The following is an 18,250-nucleotide window of genomic DNA, read 5'->3' as shown; positions in this document are numbered from 1 at the left end:
CATGTTTAGACTCACCATCAGTGTATGAGAATACTAATAGCTCTGTATCTTTTCTGACACTTGTTATTGTCAGACTTTCAGATTTTAGCCATCTTGTTGATGTGTAGTACATTGCATTGTGGTTTAATATGCATTTTCCTGATGATTAATGGTGTTGAGCATCCTTTTCATAAGTTACGTATTGGCCAGTTAGATGCCCTCTTTTGTGAAGTGCCTGTTCAGATCTTTGCCCTTTTTAAAAAGTGCATTGTCCGTCTCTTTCTTATTGACTTGTAGGAGTCATCATATATTTTCAAATCATTCCTTTGTTGGTTATGCACATTACAAATAATTTCTCCCACTCTGTGGCTTATAATTTCATTCTCTCAATGGTGTTTTTTTGGTGAATATATGTCATGATATAACTGAAGTCAAACTTACCATTTGTTTTTCTTTACAGCTTGTCCTTTTCATATTTCAAAGATCTTTGTTTACTATGAAGTCATAAAGATATTACCCTACATTATCCTCTAGAAGTTTTAGTGTTATAAACTTTCACATTTTGATCTTCAGCCGACCTGAAATTGATGTTTGTGTAATGTGAGCCAGTAATCATGATTTGATTTTTTTCCTATAGTGATATTCAGTTGAAATAAGTACAGTATGTTGAAAAGACTGTCCTTTTCCCACAAAGGACAATCACTGTATTTAATGATGTCTTTAATGATAATGTATCATTCTTACCCTTTTACTTGTGATCTGTTTGTATCCTTATATTTAATATATGCCTTTTGTAAGCAACATATAATTAGATTTTGATTTTTTATTCTAGTCTAAAATCTTTGCCTTTTAAATATATTTATTTATATTTAATGTAAATCTTGATATATTTGCATATAAGTGTTTCTACTTTTACCATTGTCCCCATCTGTATCATGTTCATTCCTGTCTTTTATTGCTTTTATTAAATCAATACTTAAACAATTAAGTATATTTAATTTTTAAAATGCTCTATAGTATGAGCTTGTCAGTTATACATTCTTTTAACCTATTTTACAATTACTATAGAACATTGCATATAAATCTTCGACTTTTTAAAGTCTGATATAAATGAGCACTCTTTTGCTTTCTGGACAACACAAGGACCCTCCTTCTTTTTGCACTGGTTGTCATGTATTTTAATTTGACATATATTTTAGACTACAAAAGAAATTATTGCTGTTTTTTACATCCAAATGTACTTAGATTTAATCACATGTTTATGCTTCTCATTGTTTTTCATTTCTTTATGGATGTCCTTGCTTTCAGCTGGGATAATTTTCCTTTTTCTGAATGTGTTGCCAAGGAATTCTTTCAGTTCTTATTTCTCTGAAAATATCTTTATTTTACTTTTGAAGGAAATTGAAAATGATTGTATAATTTATAGATTGACACTTATTTTCTTACAGCATTTTAAAGATGTTGTTTTATTATCTCTTGGCTTCTACCATTTCTGTCACTCATATTATTGTTCCTTTGAAGTTAATGCTTTTTTAAAAATCTGGCTGCTTTAACGAATTTTGTTTCATCTTTGGTGTTCAGCAGTTTCACTATGATAAGCCCAGGTGTATTTCTTCTTTTTCTTAGATTCTTCCTGTTCTAAGATTGTAATGTTTTCTGAATGTGTAGTTTGATGTCCCTTGTCAAGATTTTAATGTCCTTAGCTAATATCTCAATAATGTTGTTTCTGTCTCAATCTCTTTCCTTCTGAATTCATCATTTATAAACACAGCTTTAAACTAATGACAATTAATATTTTTAAGTAGCTAGAGAGCATGATAGATAATTTCAGCAGTGAACTAAAATGTAGAAAAGAAAATTAAATAAAAATTATTGAACTGAAAAGAAAAGTAAATAAAAATTATTGAACTGAATAGTAAATTATTGAACTGAAAATTGAATATGAAAAGTAAAGTAACTAAAATTGAGAACACAATAGATAAGTTGAATGGTAGATTAGACATAGTAGAAGGAAGGGTTATTAAAAGGAAGAAAGATGTCTAGAAAATATCCAGCCTGAAGCTGAATGTATGGGTAAAAAAATGTATATTTTCCTATAAAATTCCACATTTTTGCCTTTTCATAAAAAAATAAAAAAATTTTGAACATTGAGTCTATACTCCTTTAGTTGACCTGAGCTGATGAAGGTCTCCCTGTAGATGGATATGTTCTTCCTACTAGCCAGAGTCTGTTCTGCTCTCTTGCTTTCTGCCACTGAAACTGCATATCTTTTGCTATGGTTTGTATTACCCATGCACTGCTTCACTCATTGACATTACTTGGGTGAATTGGTATTGGTAGGTGAATATGGCGGGGGAGGGACAGTCTAGGCATATGAAATAGCACATGAAAAAGTATTTAGCTGGGAGAGCTGGACAAGTCTGGAGACTCAAGGGAAGCCAGCCGGGCTGGAGCACAGATATGAGAAGGGGCTGTATTATATTGGAACACTGAGTCTGGAAAAACACACCAGATCTTGGATGTCTTTGCAGATCAAGTAGCTAAGAAGGACCAATAGTTATTTCACTGTTAACTTGATGATATCCAGATTTGGCCCCTCTATACCTTCTAGTTGAAACAATCCACCACTATATGAAATTAAATTGTTAATTGTAAGATGACTAGCTAACTTCTAGCCAGATTAAGCTATTGACTTGGTAGGATGATAGATCACTGAATAAATCTTCATGCCTTTGTTTCCCCTCTGTTTTAGCTGCAAGTGTCCACTGCTTGGAAAAGTGTGGGAAGCTGACTTGGAAGCTTGTCAGTTGCTTATCCAGGGCCTACAGCTCCAGGAGGCCAGGGGCATACTATCTGCAGAAGATGAGAGGCAGACAGATGACTTAGGGGGAGCTGCCTGTACAACCACTCCTGCCATCTCCCCCAGGCTCCACTCTGAAGTTGAGAAGAAGACCCCTTTGCAAGCCTTTGAAGATTGGAAGGTTCAGCTGAGCCCAGCTCTGTACTTTGCTGGCAGCGAACAGAAAGAGGTCTGTCCATCTGTGTAGCCTCAGCAGGGGCCCTACTCAGAGGGGTACTTTGAGGCCACACTCCAAGTGGAAACAGTAAATATTGGGAGGGCGACTCACTGAACCATACAAACTTTTAACAGTGTTAATAACCCTGGAATATGAATGCAAAATAATGTAGAATTTTTGTGAAAGTTTAAAATATAGAAGAGCAAAAAGAATCACTTTTGACATATTTAGTTCTGTGTTGTAATTTAATGGATAGAGTTAGAATATAAATCTGGTATATAATTAATATATATATCACATATACCATATATGCCATATATCATAATTTATATACTATTATATATGACGTGATATTTAATAATGTATTTTGAATCTATATATCATTATTTATTAGAATATCTATTATTATTTATTAGAATCAAACATTCAAATATGTGTGTGTGTGTATATATATATATATATATATATATATATATATATATACACATACCTTTGTTTTGGCCTAGACAAGGTCATAATGGATATTTGTAATATGCTGTTTTCATTTTTTAAGAAAAACCTGGTACTTGACTTATGAGATATATATATATCACATATATAATGAAAATGTGGATTTATTTAACATTTTACTCCAAGGCTGACCTAGATTAACAGAGAAGAACTCCACTCCCCCCACCACCCTTTACTTCCCTCCCCACCTCCCCTTCTCTTTCACTCACTTTCCCTTCCAACCCTAACAAGACACCTTTCAATGAAAGTTCTCTAAGCAACTTTTTTTTCTTCTTCCAATTTTAGTACCACATCAGGAGGCTTTGGAGCTCTTTTTCTGGCCAGGTACTCAGGTGTTCTGAATTAAAAGGAAATAAAAGCCTGGTGAAACATGTTACTTCATGTTCATGGCTCACATTTGATATTAGATGTGCCCCTCCCGATCCCTGGGTGGCTCAGCAGTTTAGCGCCTGTCTACAGCCCAGGGTGTGATCCTGGGGTCCCGAGATCGAGTTCTGCATCAGGCTCCCTGCATGGAGCCTGTTTCTCCCTCTGCCTGTGTCTCTGCCTCTCTCTCATGAATAAATAAATAAAATCTTAAAAAAAAAAAAAAGATCTGTCCCCTCCCTAGGCCTTTGCCAGAAAGTCGTCCACCCAAGCAGGCCTGCCTGTTGTGTCTGTAGGACCTCGGTCTTCACAGAGCAGACACTCACTGACAACGTGGGCTATAGTCACTGCCTTCTGGACTGCTTGGAGAATTGATACTTGATCCTATATTTGAATTGAATAACCTTATGAGAAAAAAGGCTGTTGTCACTCTCTGAAATCCTGCTGGCCTCATAAATTAGGCTCTAAATCGAGCTATAGATGATCTCAACTTCTTTGTTAGCCAAGACACTGCAGGTGGCCACCAGCTCTGTTGGTGGAGTAATTGAAAATTTGCCACCTGTTACAGTTGGCCCACGGGAAAGAAGATTCTAATGTGGAGGGAAGTGCCACCCAAGCAAGGGGGGGGTCACAGCCTTGGGCTGAAGATACTGTGGGCCCTGGGTCAGAGGCTTTGAAGGAAGGCTTGGCTGTCCACAGTAGGCTCCCTGGAGCTCAGTACCAGGACAGGCAGGAGTCAGGCCTGGTGTGTGATGGGGTCCGCTCGGGCATGGGACCCCTCTGGAGGTCAGGATTGATTCAGCAAATTCTACCTGTTGGAGGAGCTTCTCTCCTTCCTTCCCCCTTTCTGTCCCTCCCTTCCTTCCTTCCTTGCTGTGCCCTTGTGTCCCTCCAGGCTCTCTGGGGGATGATTATTCTTCCATAAGATTATAAGCACCTGCCAATCTGACTATAGGAAAACAGAGCTACAAAGTAGGAAATGTAGGGTCAAGGATGAATAGTGTAGAACCCTATCACAGAATGATACTTGAAGTTTCTGGTGAAGAGGAAGACCATATTGTAACCCAGAGAATGGGAGAGCTACAGTGGCTGCTTCTCTGAGCTCTGGGACCTCCAACCCCCACTCCCTGCCTCCAACCCCCACCTCCTCTCCACCAACTGAAATGCTGAGGATTTCCCACAATTTTTTTGCTGCTTTCTTCAGGATAGGGGAGACAGAGGGTATTTTAAAGATTTTGCTAGCTTTCACTGCTGTGTTCCTGTCCTGTGCCAGGCCTCAGCCCACTTACTGTTCCTGCATTTCTTTTCTGGGTTTATATTCACAAAGAAGGGTAGACGCCCTTTGTCAGTAGCAGAAATGTTAAGATATCAGGCTTAACATGGAAAGGGAAAGGGAAAAAATTATGGGAACAAAAAACAGATCAGTTGTTGCCAAGAATTGGGGTTAGGGGAAGATTGTTCATGAAAAGCAACATGAAGGAATTTGTGTGTGTGTGTGTGTGTGTGTGTGTGTGATAAAAATATTCCGTGTCTTGATTGAGGTGGTAGTTACATGACTATCTACATAGATCTATAACTTTATACCAGAGTGAATTTTATTTTTTTAAAGATTTTATTTTTTTAATTTTATTGTATATTACTTCACAAAGGTGATTACAGTTTAAAAAAATAACATCCACCTATTTAAGAGCGAGGGTATCGGGGATCCCTGGGTGGCCCAGCGGTTTGGCACCTGCCTTTGGCCCAGGGCGCGATCCTGGAGACCCGGGATCGAGTCCCACGTCGGGCTCTTGGTGCATGGAGCCTGCTTCTCCCTCTGCCTGTGTCTCTGCCTCGCTCTCTCTCTCTCTCTCTGTGTGACTATCATGAATAAATAAATAAATAAATATTAAAAAAAAAAAAAGAGCGAGGGTATCGATGTTGGAATCAGTGGTACTATTCAGGGCTATCAGAAGACAGAATGTATGGTGTGGCAAAGGAACCTGAAGCTCAGAGTCTCTGCTCTGACCCTAGTTAGGCCATCTGCAGGCTGCATTTACTCACCTGCTAAACAGCCCCCCTTCCCACAGCCCCTAAATGATGACAGTAAAAAGTATTTCATGAGGTTTTAAGGCTTTAAATAAAATAATGCTTCTAAAAGTCAATAGAGGCTTAAGAAAATACATAGCAGAGCTTTAAAAAAAATTTTTTTTTGAGGGGGCTGTCTGTTATCACTCTTTTTGGCAAATCACAGGTATCTCTAAGACCTTTCCAAACAATACGCCTGACTTTCTTATCAAGCAGCAGAAGAGAGCAATGAATGAGTGGGAGATAATCCCAGACAAGAAAGATTTAATAAAGGAAGAATCTCGTTTGTACTTAGATGGAGTATTTTCGACAAGCAAAGGCTCAGAGAAACGATAATCAAGGATCTCATTTAGAAGGGTGTTTCAGTTTTCCCTCCTCCCTCCTCCAGGGAGTCCTTGAAGTCTGGGGACTTGCGTGTTCATCCCGTGGCTAAAGTGTCTATTTGTTTTGCAGCTGGGAGTTGGTTTTACTTTGGAACTGTCTGCTGGGTCTGGCCATCCCACCCTGGTTTCTCTACTGAAGCATGACGGCCCGAAGGCAGGCAGTTTCTTTATAACCCAAATCCCCCATGAAAAATTGCCGACTTCTTACGGAGGTCCACAGGGAGCCGCATTCTCGGAGCCTTGGCTGTGTGCGTAAGCGGCCCCGCGGCTCCGCGCCTTCCCGAGGTGCGCCCCTGCTAGGAGCGGGCTGTGGTCCATTAAGGCTCTCCCTGAGCCCACGGCCCCCTCCCGAGGCCGCTCAGCGCCGCGTCCCGCGCGTTGCAGCTGCGCCCCCGAGGCGCCGTCCTGTGCTAGGGGCTGTGCTGCGGCGGAGGAAGTGGGCGGCAGGGCTCGCGGCCAGGTGTAGCTCGCACGTCCTCAGATTTGCAAGATCGCTCTTCCCGTGCCGTTTCCCGGCTGCTAGCTGCTCGGCCGCAAGCCTTTCCGCGGACTCTGGGAACAATCAGCTGCTGTTGGCCCGGGTTTACAGACGGTGCAGAAATTGCACGGGGGCCAGACAGGAGCTGGGGAAATCAGGGAGCCGGCTTCCTCCGCTGCGAAGTTGCTCTTTTGTACTCGCCGTCCTGGCCTTAATACCTGCGTAATGCTCCCTTTCCTGTCTGCAGCCTGTCCTGCTGGGGGCTTTCTGTTTTCACTACAAAGTGGGCTCCCCTCCCGCGGAGTTCCCCCGACAGGATCACTCTCTCCTAACTCCAGCTGCTTCCTTTCCTCGCCAGTAGCTGCCACCAAAGAGGCTGCAAGAGGCCAGGAAAAGGGCCGGAGCTCCGCGCGGTCTCGTGCAGCACGGGAATAAGAGGCATAGTCCTGCCGTGTGCCAGGAAAGAAACTCGCAGTAAGCCACGACCCCGACAGTGCAGCCCTGTTCTGGGACACGGGTCTCCCCAAAACCCAGCTCCTTTTCGCTCGGCCCATCGTGCATGGGTAAACCTCAGCCACGACGCCTCACCTGCCCTGTCCAGAGTGGGCTTCTCGAAAGTGGGCGGGAAGTGCGCACCCGCAAAACCAATCCCTGGGGCTCCTCTCTCCTCTCTCCTCAATATTACTGAGTTTCCCAAGGTCCTCAACTTGACGTCTGTGGAGACGGGACGTCTCTTTCATGCAAACGTTCCATTGCTTCCCATTGTATTTCTTTACGTTATGCCATTAGAATTTCAGGCAGGACCGGCACGTGTAGGAGGAGCGACAAACAGCACCCCAGGGCTGGGGAAGTGCGCAGGCGCCCCGGGGCTCCGCCCTCCCGGCCCCGCCCCCCGCAGGTGGAGAGAGGGAGCCCCAGGGGCGCTGCAGGGTAGGTTGGAGGGGGCTTCACCATCAGCTGTTAGCTGGCTCCTGCTGCTTCTCTGTTAATTAACGTTGTCAGCTTGTCAGCCTCCCTCCCCTGCCCAAGGAAAGGAAGTGGACTCCCCTGATCGCGCCGCTTTCCCTCCCATTGGAAAATTGTGGAATCACCTTCTTTGCTCCAGGGCCTAACTGTGGCATTTCTTTCGCTAATTAAACATAGGTCAGTGCTTCTGAGGAAACCAGCCTTGGGCTCTCGGACACTCTTTACCTTGGAGATTCCTTGTCCCTCACTGATGAACACCGAGTGATCAATAGAGAATCGCCACCGCCTCGCTGGCAAGGACTAACTTAAGGGTGTTTGTTAACAGGAGGCTTATCTGACCACTACGCAGTGGTTCAGTAGCCGAGAGGTGTGTTTTTTGTTTGTTTGTTTTTGTTTTGTTTTGTTTTTTAATACAGCGTTTCACGTTCCTGGAACATGAATTGACCCTCTGCCCCTTGTCATACCTAGGCTGCAGCTGATGCTCTCCCCTGTTGGGGGCCTGGGCGGTCAAAGTCAGGAACCTCCTGTACAGCAGGGGCAGGGTCCCCATAGAACGTGAAGATACTCTCCTTGTGAAGGGTTCCATCCAGGACCAGGACCAGGACCAAAGACTGGCATTTAGAAACAGTAATTCTGGTAGTCTTGTGGTTGCACAATTTACAAAAAATATTTAGAAATGAATTTTTTTTTAATCTAAAATGAACACAGATGAAAGTTAGCATTTGATTCTTTTCTCCTGGCTCATCTTTACTCTTTGTGGTTCAGCATTTCTTAGCAACAGACATCTTGCCCAGCACATTCTCCTTATGTGGAATCCCCCCAACCGTGTTCCCTTCTCATTTTCCTTATACAAAAGGGTTTTGGGATTTGATGTCACTGTCCTCCATATCTCAATGCTTGTGTTAAAATAGAGATTATTTAAATACTTGCTGATGGTATGACTATTATTTACTCCTAGGTTTTTCCTTGAAGTTTCTAATAGAGTTTGGCCTTACTCAACTTTGATGTTCAACTGGATGTGTGCCAAAAGGAAAACAATCCAAGTTCTCTTAGATTATCCTGTAATATAAAATATAGCTTTTCAAAGATTACCCTTCATGTAAACCGGAAGCCATAGGCCAATTAGCTTATGCAAATTATCAGCCAATTCTTTCTTTTATCAGTTTTTTGTTGTTGTTGTTGTTGTTCTGTTAAATGGTTCTGTTTAGAACTTGTTTCTCAGCACCTTCTCTGGAACTAGTGCACAGATACTTGAAGACAATTTATTGCTTACTCTGACTGAAAGACATCTAAATATTTCAAATGTTTTCTTTGCCCTTCACATCTGGATGCTTTTAAAAGAAATACCACTTACTCAGGGTGTAGCCATATAACTTGGGTATTTGGATGAATACTTGTATTATATGGAGAAGTAAAGATATGCCTTCAGTGTCTTAATTCATGTTTTTCTGCTCTTTGGCATTAATGCCTATAGAATGAGTGTTTATGTGGAAAGACAGATACTTATAAAGTCTATTTCAGATAGATGTGCAAGATTTTATTTGTGGTATGGACAGGAGTTTGTCATAGGTAAATACTCTCTTTGTGGACAATAAAAAGAAAAGAAAAAGAAAGCCATATAGTATTCTGGGAATGTATTTGCCAAGTAAATATTTTGGAAAACAGCCCAAAGGAACATATTTAAGGCTGTGATTTTAATACCGAACTAAGGAAATGCTTTAATGCATCAGCTAAGCTCATGGATGGCGGTAATCACATCTGGTTTACCTCAAGCTATAGGAAAGGGAATGAAACTTAACAGCGGAACAAACATCATGAGGCTCAAGTCACATTTTTTTTTTGTAGGTATGCATATATGCAGTGCATGGTTAAAAAAAATTTTTTTTGAAAAAACTTAAATACTGCCAAGGCTCAAGTAATCCGTAAATGCAGATGGCTTGCCAACCATAAGGGAAGACTGCTCTGTCACCTGTCCTTTCTTTATTATGTAGCCTGTGAGTTTAACTTCAGGAATTAAATATTTTTTTGGATAGGCAACTACTGCGGATGCCTTATTACATGGCCTAGGGAAATAGGGATCTAAGTAAGCTGGTTGAGTTATAGCAAAGAGCAGGGTCTCCAGAGAGGGAGCTGCTTCCTCCCCTCCCCACCCTAATCCTGTTCCTTAGAAAGGGACAAAGCAGTTGATGACTTTTTAAAAAATATTTCTTTCATATATTCTTTTTTTTAAATTGGAGTTCAATTTACCAATATATAGCATAACACCCAGTGCTCATCCCATCAAGTGCCCCCCTCAGTGCCCGTCACCCAGTCACCCCCCACCCCCCACCCCCGCCCACCTCCCTTTCCACCACTCCTTGTTCCTTTCCCAGAGTTAGGAGTCTCTCATGTTCTGTCTCCCTCTCTGATATTTCCCACTCATTTTCTCTCCTTTCCCCTTTATTCCCTCTCACTATTTTTTATATTCCTCAAATGAATTAGACCATATAATGTTTGTCCTTCTCTGATTGACTTATTTCACTCAGCATAATACCCTCCAGTTCAATCCACATCAAAGCAAATGGTGGGTATTTGTCATTTCTAATGGCTGAGTAATATTCCATTGTATACATAGACCACATCTTCTTTATCCATTCATCTGTCGATGGACACCGAGGCTCCTTCCACAGTTTGGCTATTGTGGACATTGCTGCTAGAAACATCGGGGTGCAGGTGTCCCGGCGTTTCATTGCATCTGTATCTTTGGGGTAAATCCCCAGCAGTGCAATTGCTGGGTCATAGGGCAGATCTATTTTTAACTCTTTGAGGAACCTCCACACAGTTTTCCAGAGTGGCTGCACCAGTTCACATTCCCACCAACAGTGTAAGAGGTTCCCTTTTTTCCACATCCTCTCCAACATTTGTGGTTTCCTGCCTTGTTAATGTTCCCCATTCTCACTGGTGTGAGGTGGGATCTCATTGTGGTTTTGATTGTATTTCCCTGATGGCCAGTGATGCGTAACATTTTCTCATGTGCTTATTGGCCATGTCTATGTCTTCCTCTGTGAGATTTCTGTTCATGTCATTTGCCCATTGCATGATTGGATTGTTTGTTTCTTTGGTGTTGAGTTTAATAAGTTCTTTATAGATTTTGGAAACTAGCCCTTTATCTGATACGTCATTTGCAAATATCTTCTCCCATTCTGTAGGTTGTCTTTTAGTTTTGTTGACTGTATCCTTTGCTGTGCAAAAGCTTCTTATCTTGATGAAGTCCCAATAGTTCATTTTTGCTCTTGTTTCTCTTGCCTTCATGGATGTATCTTGCAAGAAGTTGCTGTGGCCAAGTTCAAAAAGGGTGTTGCCTGTGTTCTCCTCTAGGATTTTGATGGAATCTTGTCTCACATTTAGATCTTTCATCCATTTTGAGTTTATCTTTGTGTATGGTGTAAGAGAATGGTCCAGTTTCATTCTTCTGCATGTGGATGTCCAATTTTCCCAGCACCATTTATTGAAGAGACTGTTTTTTTTTTTTCCCAGTGGGTAGTCTTTCCTGCTTTGTCGAATATTAGTTGACCATAATGTTGAGGGTCCACTTCTGGGTTCTCCATTCTGTTCCATTGATCTATGTGTCTGTTTTGTGCCAGTCCCACACTGTCTTGATGACCACAGCTTTGTAGTACAACCTGAAATCTGGCATTGTGATGCCCCCAGATATGGTTTTCTTTTTTAATATTCCCCTGGCTATTTGGGGTCTTCTCTGATTCCACACAAATTTTAAGATGATTTGTTCCAACTCTCTGGAGAAAGTCCATGGTGTTTTGATAGGGATTGCATTAAATGTGTAAATTGCCCTGGGTAGCATTGACATTTTCACAATATTCTTCCAAGCCATGAGCATGGAATATTTTTCCATCTCTTTGTGTCTTCCTCAATTTCTTTCAGAAGTGTTCTGTAGTTTTTAGGGTATAGATCCTTTACCTCTTTGGTTAGGTTTATTCCTAGGTATCTTATGCTTTGGGGTGCAATTGTAAATGGGATTGACTCCTTAATTTCTCTTTCTTCAGTCTCATTGTTAGTGTATAGAAATGCCACTGATTTCTGGGCATTGATTTTGTATCCTGCCACACTGCCAAATTGCTGTATGAGTTCTAGCAATCTTGGGGTGGAGTCTTTTGGGTTTTCTATGTACAGTATCATGTCATCTGCAAAGAGGGAGAGTTTGACTTCTTGCCAATTTGAATGCCTTTTATTTTTGTTGCCTGATTGCTGAGGCTAGGACTTCCAGTACTATGTTGAATAGCAGTGGTGAGAGTAGACTTTGAAGTACAGCATCCAGCACAGTGTATTTCCCACCTAAAGTGTAGACCTCAAAAGTCATTGTTGATTGTATCAGAGTAATTTTTAAATTGTAGCAGTAATCCTTCCTTCAGTTATGAGGTTTTTTCCATTTCAGACATCACACTGCCTCTCTCTTTGGAACTCCTTTTGATAGTATTAAAAACATCAACTATTTGAATTTCTCGATCTACTGACTCAACCCAAGGTGTAGTCCATCTGCTCAAATTTGTGGCAGATCACCAGTGATGAATAACATTTCTGGAAATGTATGCTCTGTTAGGTGTGCGAGCCCTTCATAAATAAAATTGGCAACATTGTCTGCTAACTGACAATTTAATCTAAACGGCCTCCTGTTCCACATGCATTTTCTATCCAGAATAAAAATAATCAATATGATTTCCTGATCACTCTAGGTGTAGCCTAGGGGATATTGTTACCAGATATTTTCTCATTTTGAAACAATTACTGTGATGTAATATATTCCCTACCCTTTGGGTATGGGCTCTAGTTTTCAAACATTAAATATTGATATTCTCCAAATGTCACAGGCAAGGACTTAGTCTTGTTTATGGGAATTATCACTAAGTAAAAAAGTCCTTGGAGACCTTAGCCATGGAGTGTGTGATTCAGGTTTGTCACCAGACTCTGAGGTTTAGGCATCTGTTCTGTCTAGGCACAGAATGCATTTTGGGATCTGAGTATAAATTTTTGTCAACAAATGTTGTAGAAAGTCATTTTAATGGGAAAATCCTGCCCAACAAAGGAAATCCTCTTTTCTGTTTTAAATCATGTGTCCCGAGTTTGTTGGGTAGGACAGATATTTGACAACAGCTCTGATTCAACACAGCTGAAAATTTTTGCCCAAACTTTCAAGTCTACAGATTTTGATCATAAGGTGAGTTAGAGAAATTATATTTGAAATACTGTCTAGCTGAGTTGGTGCTCCCAAATCATAGCCATGTGGAGAGATAGTAGGGAAGATGTAGGGCTTTTTCTCAGGTCCATGAAAGATGCGTTTGTATGAAAGCGCTGTGGTGAACACACAAGACTGGCTGGCAGCCCTGGATCCCTCCTGTCTGGCCCTTCTCAATTCAGCTAGATGATGCCATGAGTAATGCAATCTGAGAAACAGCATAGCTTCCACAAGGGCAGTAGTCACTGGGCTACAGAAATGGCAGGACGCCATTATGCCACCTCCTGGTGGGGGAGATAGGCCGGTATGTGCCCAATAAAGGAGTCTCATGCTTAAGCCCTAACAGGGTCTAGGTGGTATAGGAGATTCAGGAATCCAGAAGTATTCCTGGAAGAAGTGGAATCTGCAGGGTTTTGGTTTTGAAGAGAGAGATGGTATTAACCAGGCAAAGAATGGGAAACTCTCAGCCAAGGGGCCATTTACCCAGTGAAGTTTCTTTCATTCTGGCCCATAGGAAAGATACTCCTAGGGCTAAATGAGGGAATGGAGGTACAGAAAGGAAAAGTCATAATCTGAGTTGCTGAAGAGACTGCCTGATGGGACAAATTACTGGAGAGTTTTCAAAGCCACTTTGAAATGCCAGACAACCTGTACTTTATCTGTTCAGAATTGCAAATCCTACAAAATTCCATTTCAGCTAGGAATACCAGTGACTTTGTAGTGGGTGTTATTTTTATTATCAAGTGTCAGTCATGTGGTCATGTGGGGTTTTTGTTTTTTTGGTATGTTGTTTTTTTGTGAGGTTTTTTTTTTTTTTCCACGTTTAATTTAATAATAAAAATGGAAGCAAATGTTACAGATTTCAAACCAAGAGGAGCTCAGTGCATGAAGAGCTGCTGGATATGGTTCAGAGAATGTTCAGTTTGGAATCTGCCAAAGTGATAAAAGAGATGAGAGGTCAAGGCTCTTCTATTCTTATTCAGAAAGTTGAAACTCGCTTCCTTCCAGTGTGACTCACTGCTTTCCTCTGCTTCCAGCCTTATGTTTTATGGACATGTGGACCCAAGATCCCCAGCTCACCACGGAAGTCAGGTTGTCTGGTGGCTGCCATTATCACCTCCAGTTGATATCTATCTATCTGAATCCAGGAGGAAGAACCCCTTAGTGATGCAGAGCTGTCTAGGAATCAGAGCAGACCTTGCAGAGTCCCAAGGGTGCAAGGGAAAGGATGTGGTATCTTTAGGCACTGTTCGCTTCTCTGATTTATTTGTCATTATTTTGAAGCCCCCCTCCCTTCCACCCTGGAGTAGCCCAACAAAAATCCCTTTCTGTGTTTCCCCTTGGCACGGCTAAATCAGATCCAGAGGGGGGAATCTGCTAAATATGGGAGACCTGTGTCTTAGACACCAACCCACCACTTTCTCAGTGTGTGACCTTTAATGAGACACAGGACTCTTTGAGATGCTTTCTGCGTGTATAAAAGGAAGAATTGAACTAGATCATTCCCAAGCCCCCTGCCAGCTCCAATTCTCTCTGCTTCTGGGTATTAAGATCCTCAAGGAAGGGTTCATGACATCCTCAGTGGCCCTGATGGAGCTGTCCCTTTATAAATGCTTGCACTTGAGGTCCTGGGAAACAAGGTGGGTGTTAGGATGAGAGGCTTCATTTTCATGCAGTTATATCCCAGGCTGGGGACTTCTGAATGGTATAGCTGACGTACAGTGCGCTTAAACAGAAATGCTGGAGCTGCCAAAGCTTTTATGGAAGGACAACTTCTTTGAAAGAAGTTTCCTTTCTTTTAAGACAAACAAGAAAACAAAACCCTTTAATAGCTCTGGTTCCATTTACTTGTTTTTAACTTTCCATCAAGGCTTAAGCAAATGAAATGGATAAAATCAGAAGTTGAGGTATAGTTGACAGTCAAGCCCCCTGCTTTCCTGCCAGGGCATCTCTGCTAGTAAAGCCTAAAATCCACTGGCTTAAAAAGAATACACTCAAGAAAGGAGGTCTCAAAGCAAGAGAGAAATCACACTTGATGCTCCCTGCAGAGACTCTACCATCCCATAACTGTAGTGTATGCACACTCATTTTCACAGGAGGGCACAACCATTTAAATAGTGCAGCAGTATTGCCCTTTATCCCATAGACTCCAGGAGAGTGTGAGATACCAAACAAATAACCACTGGTCTGTTGTTGGGACCTCTGGTGGTGGAAGCACTTGCTGTGCTGAGTGTCTACTGGAGAGTCATTTCTCCCAAAGGTAGAAGGAAGTGGGGCCCTGTTAGTCTTATTGCAAATAAATATACTGCTCAGTATATCCGCACTGTTTCATAGCCCTGCCTGCACATTTGACCAGAAACCAGAGATCTGGGGACCAGGGAGGGTGGCAGTGGCAGCTCATCAAAATCTCCTTCTTGCACATCTCATCTCAGAGCCACAGTTCCCAGCATGGCTCAGACCTTCCCATCTGAGACAAGCCTGGGCATTAGCATGTTATTGAGCTTCAGGATCTAGTCAGTCTTCAGGATGACTCTTTAGCTAAGAACCAGTGAGAGTGTACTTCCTGCTCACATTCTGCATCAGTCTTATCTATCTACTCAGAATCCTGTGTAGGGTATAACCTGCGTAGTCTGCTGTGTGGCTACTGTGACTGTGTGACAAATCATCCCAACTTAATGATTTAGAACAACCATTTACTATATGCATGGATCTATGGTTAGGAATTTGGATGGGGAATTGGCAGAGAACCATCTGTTCCACACTGTAAGCTGGATGACTCCAACATGGAGCTTGGAATCATCTGAAGGCTGAGTCCTGTCCATGTCTGGCTGTCAGCAGGGGCCTTAGCTGGGGCTCTCAACTAGACACTCACACATGGCTTGTCCATGGGCTCTGGGCGTTCTCACAACATAGAGGCCAGATTCCAGGGCAAGTGATCTGAGAAGACATATCATCTAGTATGAGCTGGCTTTGGAAGTCAAGCATGTCACCTTTGGCATGGTTTGTCCATTGAAGGATTGTCAACTGCCCAGCCAGGCTCAGGGTGGAGGAGTCATAAGCTGACCCTTGACAGCAGAGCAGCAAGGTCCTGGTAGGCCGTACTCCTGTGGCTACACATACACTTGGCCATACCTGAGCATAGCATGGAAAATACAAGGAAGTTTTGCCTGGTCCCTAGTTTAAGTACTTCTGCAACAGTGTTCACCTTATAGCCATGACTCTGGTCCCACTGTGGCCTCTAGGGACAGGAAGGAGTCCTTTGGACAGAGCAAAATTTTTCACCAGGTTGGTAGAAATATGTAAATCTGCTCTTCGTCGGCTGTCACTGCTCAGGTCAGGTCATAAATCAGTTCTCTTCCCAAGGTTCTAAGTGAGAGCACTATGGTAAAGCTGTCAACTCCTCAAATAACACCCACCCAGGTCACAGGCAGAACGAGGAGTTCAGGAGCAGAGTCTGTTGGGCCACCAAGCAATGGTTTGTGCAGGAGCTTATAGAGATTCTGTAATTAGGGCAACAGCCTCGTGTCAGATTGCCAGACAGATCTTTTCTTCATAGTCATGGAATCTTAAGCTCTTTGAGTTTGTTTCTTTTTGCCTCTTTATGTCTTTTTAATCTGCAAAATTGTTTTGTTTTGTTTTGTTTTGTTTTGTTTTTAAATATTCAGGTGTATTTCTTCCATACTTTTCCATTATGGTTTGAATCAGTATTCTTGGTAACCTTTTTCTTTCTTATATTTTAGAGATGTGGAAAATACAACTAAGTATGGAGAAGAACATAAAACTCTTCTATAACACCACCCCTCAAAATAATAATTGTTAGTATTTTAGTACTTTATCCATTGTGTATTGCCTGATCATTAAATATTCCTGTCTTTAAAATGATTTTAATGACTAAAAATGAATTAAATATACTATCCCTTTTATTTTAACTACCCCTTTTAATGCTGGACATTTTATTTCTTCTTTCCCATGCTTTTAATGCAATTACTTTTGCATTATTAAATATGTTTTTATTTAACATATATAGCATTCTCCATACTTATTTAAAAGGTTTAATAAAAATAAAATTTATTTCTTTGTGATAGATTCCAGGAAATGGAATTACTGGATCACAGGCTATGAATAATTTAAATTTAAATAATTTAAAGTTTTTGCTACATGTCTGAAATCGCTTTCCCAAATTCACACAATCACTATCAATCTGCACATAATTTTAAAAGGCAAACAGGCGGGGCTTATATGTTTGGGGGCGGGGTATGTAAAGTCATATTTTAAGTGAATTTAATTCAGCTTTTTTTTTCAAACTTTAGAATTTTTATTGAATCTTCAATCATGTAAGGCACATTAGTGCTAAACAAAGTTTAAGAGGGTAGGGGGTTTCAAATATAAAAACATAAATTAGTGATTTTCACCTTTTCCCCGACCCTCTTTTCCCCTCCATTTATTGTCATCAGTTCTCTCTGTTTGAGGGCGCAGGAGCCGGCATTCCTAGGAAGGAAAATTGGCAAAATAAGAAGGCAACGGAGGACCAAATATTGGGGGGTGGAGCAAAAGCAATAGGCATAGCAAGAAATGGACTGAAACTCAGAGGTCGAGGAAGTATAAAGCAATGAGCAGTAGGGCAAGAAGGCAAACCGGGAGTACTGGAAGACAAGGGAGAGACCTTGGCCAATTTTCCAGGGGGTGCCGCAGGCCTCCCTGTAGGAAAGAAACATGAGCCAGCCTTTCCTTGCTGGTCATTCTTGTGTTTCCTAGAGGCAGCTCCATCATTACCCCTGATCTAATTGTGGGGATATGTGGGAGGCCTCTTACTTGTGGAAAGCACCCCTGACCTCGTGGCAAAGCCATGAATAGCCTTGGATTATTGCCACCTCTCGGTGCCCCCACTGGTGACCCTTGCCCCCCATCATCAGTGCGGGAGGGCTGCCAGAGAATTCTGGGACACATTAATAGAATCTTGTCCCCTAAGCCTCCAGCCTGCCAGCTATGCTAGGGACTCTTCCGCAACAGCAGGTGGTGGCCCTTAGGGGTGTTTGTGAGCTCTGGAACTGTCCACAGGATTGCAGGCTCCTGCGGTCTCGGAGGGGCGGTCTCGGAGGGGCGCTCCAGCTGCTCTCGCCAGGTCAGGCAGCACCCTGCGGGGAGGTCTCAGCAGGACGCGATGGTGGCCCCAAGGCTCCACATCTTTCGGCCTGGAACTGGAACACTGGAGAGACGTGGTCGGGGTGCAGCTCCCAGATCCCACGCTCATTTG

General features: G+C 42.1%; 1 protein-coding gene and 1 pseudogene across 2 annotated transcripts in view; one reads left to right on the top strand and one right to left on the bottom strand.

Annotated features, from left to right (window-relative positions):
* DISC1 (DISC1 scaffold protein) overlaps positions 1–18,250 on the top strand; it is a 352,717-nt gene that overhangs the window by 317,599 nt on the left and 16,868 nt on the right. The window contains exon 11 of one of the 2 annotated variants that reach the window (XM_072755974.1): positions 2,732–3,008. In XM_072755974.1, coding sequence (XP_072612075.1) covers positions 2,732–3,008 — 277 coding nt within the window. Of the gene's footprint in view, positions 1–2,731; positions 3,009–18,250 lie in introns of those variants that run through there. The other variant, XM_072755975.1, reaches the window with a different exon arrangement.
* LOC112927343 (proline-rich protein 32-like) lies at positions 17,447–18,247 on the bottom strand (annotated as a pseudogene).

This window comes from Vulpes vulpes, chromosome 4 (genome assembly GCF_048418805.1).
Source record: "Vulpes vulpes isolate BD-2025 chromosome 4, VulVul3, whole genome shotgun sequence".
NCBI lineage: Eukaryota > Metazoa > Chordata > Mammalia > Carnivora > Canidae > Vulpes > Vulpes vulpes.
Note: the sequence above shows the minus strand (reverse complement) of the source record. Positions and strands in the feature narration are given on the sequence as shown.